General features: G+C 61.5%; 1 protein-coding gene across 1 annotated transcript; it reads right to left on the reverse strand.

Annotated features, from left to right (window-relative positions):
- Nucleotides 1-6: 6 nt before the first annotated feature.
- LOC113980619 (4F2 cell-surface antigen heavy chain-like) lies at nt 7-1,961 on the reverse strand (the record flags this gene model as incomplete). The annotated part of the gene is made up of 4 exons (XM_027707840.1): nt 7-329; nt 1,207-1,266; nt 1,548-1,685; nt 1,926-1,961. Coding segments are annotated over 4 exons (557 nt in total), but the record flags the coding sequence as incomplete, so codon positions are not given.
- Nucleotides 1,962-2,326: the final 365 nt, after the last annotated feature.

A 2,326-nucleotide genomic window follows, 5' to 3' on the forward strand; every position in this document is an offset into this window, starting at 1 on the left:
CCCTACGCGTCGTAGGGGAAGCTGAGCAGGACCCCCTCGTAGGGCTGCAGCCGCAGCTGCCCCAGCTCCACCTGGGAGCCCTGGGCGCCGCTGCGGTGGGTGCTGAGGCGCAGGGTGGCCCTGGGGGGCAGCAGGGCCTGGGGGAGGCTGACCCGCTCCAGGGGGTCCCCGCGGGGGTTGAGCACCAGCAGGAACCGGTCGTTCTGGTCCCAGCGGCGCAGGACGGCCACGGCCTCGCCCGCCGGCAACACCTCGGCCCCGCCCAGCGACAGCGACCGCTCCCCCCCGCGCAGCCCAGCCAGGGCCCGGCACAGCTCCAGCACCTGCCACTGAGGGAGAGAACAGGGGGGGGTCAGAGAGGGGTGGGGAACCCCCAAACAGGGCCTCGGGGGGACAAATGAGGTGCTGACCCTCTAAGGATGAACCTCGTGGTATTGCCCTTTTAAGGATGACATTGCCCTTTTAAGGGTGGCATTGCCCTTTTAAGAATGAGATTGGGGAACTGTCTCTTTAAGAACCCACTTAGGACATTGCCCCTTTAAGAACAGCCCCAAAATTGCTGCTCTTTAAACATCCACCCCGGCATTGCCCCTTTAAAGACACACCTGAGCCCATTGCCCTTTTAAGGGTGGTATTGCCCTTTTAAGAGCGAGATTGAGGCACTATGTCTTTAAGGATCCACTTTAGACGTTGCCCCTTTAAGAACAGCCCACCCCTGGCATTGCCCCTTTAAAGACACACCTGAGCCCGTTGCCCTTTTAAGGACTCACCCCCAAGGAACAGGTAAGGAGGTGGTCCCACCCCCTAGGCTGTTGCCCCTTGAAGGACAGACAAAGCCCCCCCTCCCTCCGGGGGCGTGGCCAAGTGTGGACCCTCCCCCTTCTGACTCCCCTCTCTTAACAGAACATAGCATTACCCCTTGAAGAAAACCCAGCCCCTTTTAGGACAAACCCCACCCCAACACGGAGTAAGTCCCACCCCTTAAATTCAGACCACACCCACTCCTCAAAAGCTCCGCCCCCAGTGCCACACCCAATTCAGAACCATTGCCACTTTAAAGGAACCGCCCGCTCCCGAGGCCACGCCCCTTCCTTGAGACCCCGCCCCCTGCTGGAGGACCCTCCCTCATCCCAGAGGCCCCACCCACCTCAGAGTTGTCCCCACCCCCTCTCTGAAGCTCCACCCCCTCCCCGAAGCCCCGCCCACCTCAGAGCCGTTCTTGGTTTCCTGGAGTTTCTGGATTCGCTCCCACGGCATCGGCGGCGGCTGCGGGGGGATGGGAAAGGGGGGGGGGCCCCCCCCAAACCCCCCCGCCCCCCCCCCCCCGAAACCCCTTCTTTAAACTCCTGCAAACAAGCCCCACCCGCCCAAACCACCCCCCCCAAATCCCCAATATCTTCTCCCGACCCTCCCATAACCCCCCAAAACGACCATCAACCCCCCATAACTCCCCTAAATCTTCCTCTAAGACCCCCAAACCCTCAATATCCTCCCACAGCCCCCCAAAAATGAGCCCCAGCCCCCCCAAAACCCCCCCCAAATCCCACCTTGCTGCCGGGGGGCCGGGCCAGCCCCACCTCGTCTCCGTAGCTCAGCACGGGGGTCCCGGGGAGCCCCCAGACCAGCAGCAGCAGTTGGGGGGTCCTGTCATGGCTCCCCCTCCAGGCCTCCCAGGGGGTCCCCATCTGCAAAGGGAGGGGCTCCGTCACCTCTGAGACCCCCCTCCCCAAAATCCAAAGGGGGGGGACTCCAAAAAAACAAAGGATTTGGGGTGTGGGAGGTTTGGGAGGCAAGGAGGATGGGTCGGAGATTCTGGGGGCAGGGGGGGCTGGTCCCAAGTGATTTGGGGGTTTTGGGGGGCCTGGGGGTTGGGTCTGGGAGCCCTGGGAGGTTTTGGGGTCCCAGGAGGATTTGGGGTCACTCACGGTCCAGCCCAACACAGTTTTGGAGTTCAGGGAAGATTTTAGGGTTCAGTGAACCTTTAGAGGGTTTCAGAGAAGGATTTGGGGTCACTCAGAGTCCAGCCCAGCACAGTTTTGGGGTTCAGGGAAGGCTTAGGGGTCTCAGGGAAGGTTTTGGGGTCGCTCACAGTCCATCCCAGAACAGTTTTGGGGTTCAGGAAGGTTTGGGAATCTCAGTGAAGGTTTTGGGGTCCCAGGGGGATTTGGGGGTCCCAGAGCAGGTTTGGGGTCACTCACAGTCCATCCCAGCATGGTTTGGGGGTTCAGGGAAGGTTTTGGGGTCCCAAGGTAGGTTTGGGGGGGTCCCAGGGGGGTTTTGGGGTTCAGGGAAGGTTTGGGGTCACTCACAGTCCATCCCAGCACGG

This window comes from Neopelma chrysocephalum, unplaced genomic scaffold (genome assembly GCF_003984885.1).
Source record: "Neopelma chrysocephalum unplaced genomic scaffold, ASM398488v2 Primary Assembly neopelma1_94832, whole genome shotgun sequence".
Lineage (NCBI taxonomy): Eukaryota > Metazoa > Chordata > Aves > Passeriformes > Pipridae > Neopelma > Neopelma chrysocephalum.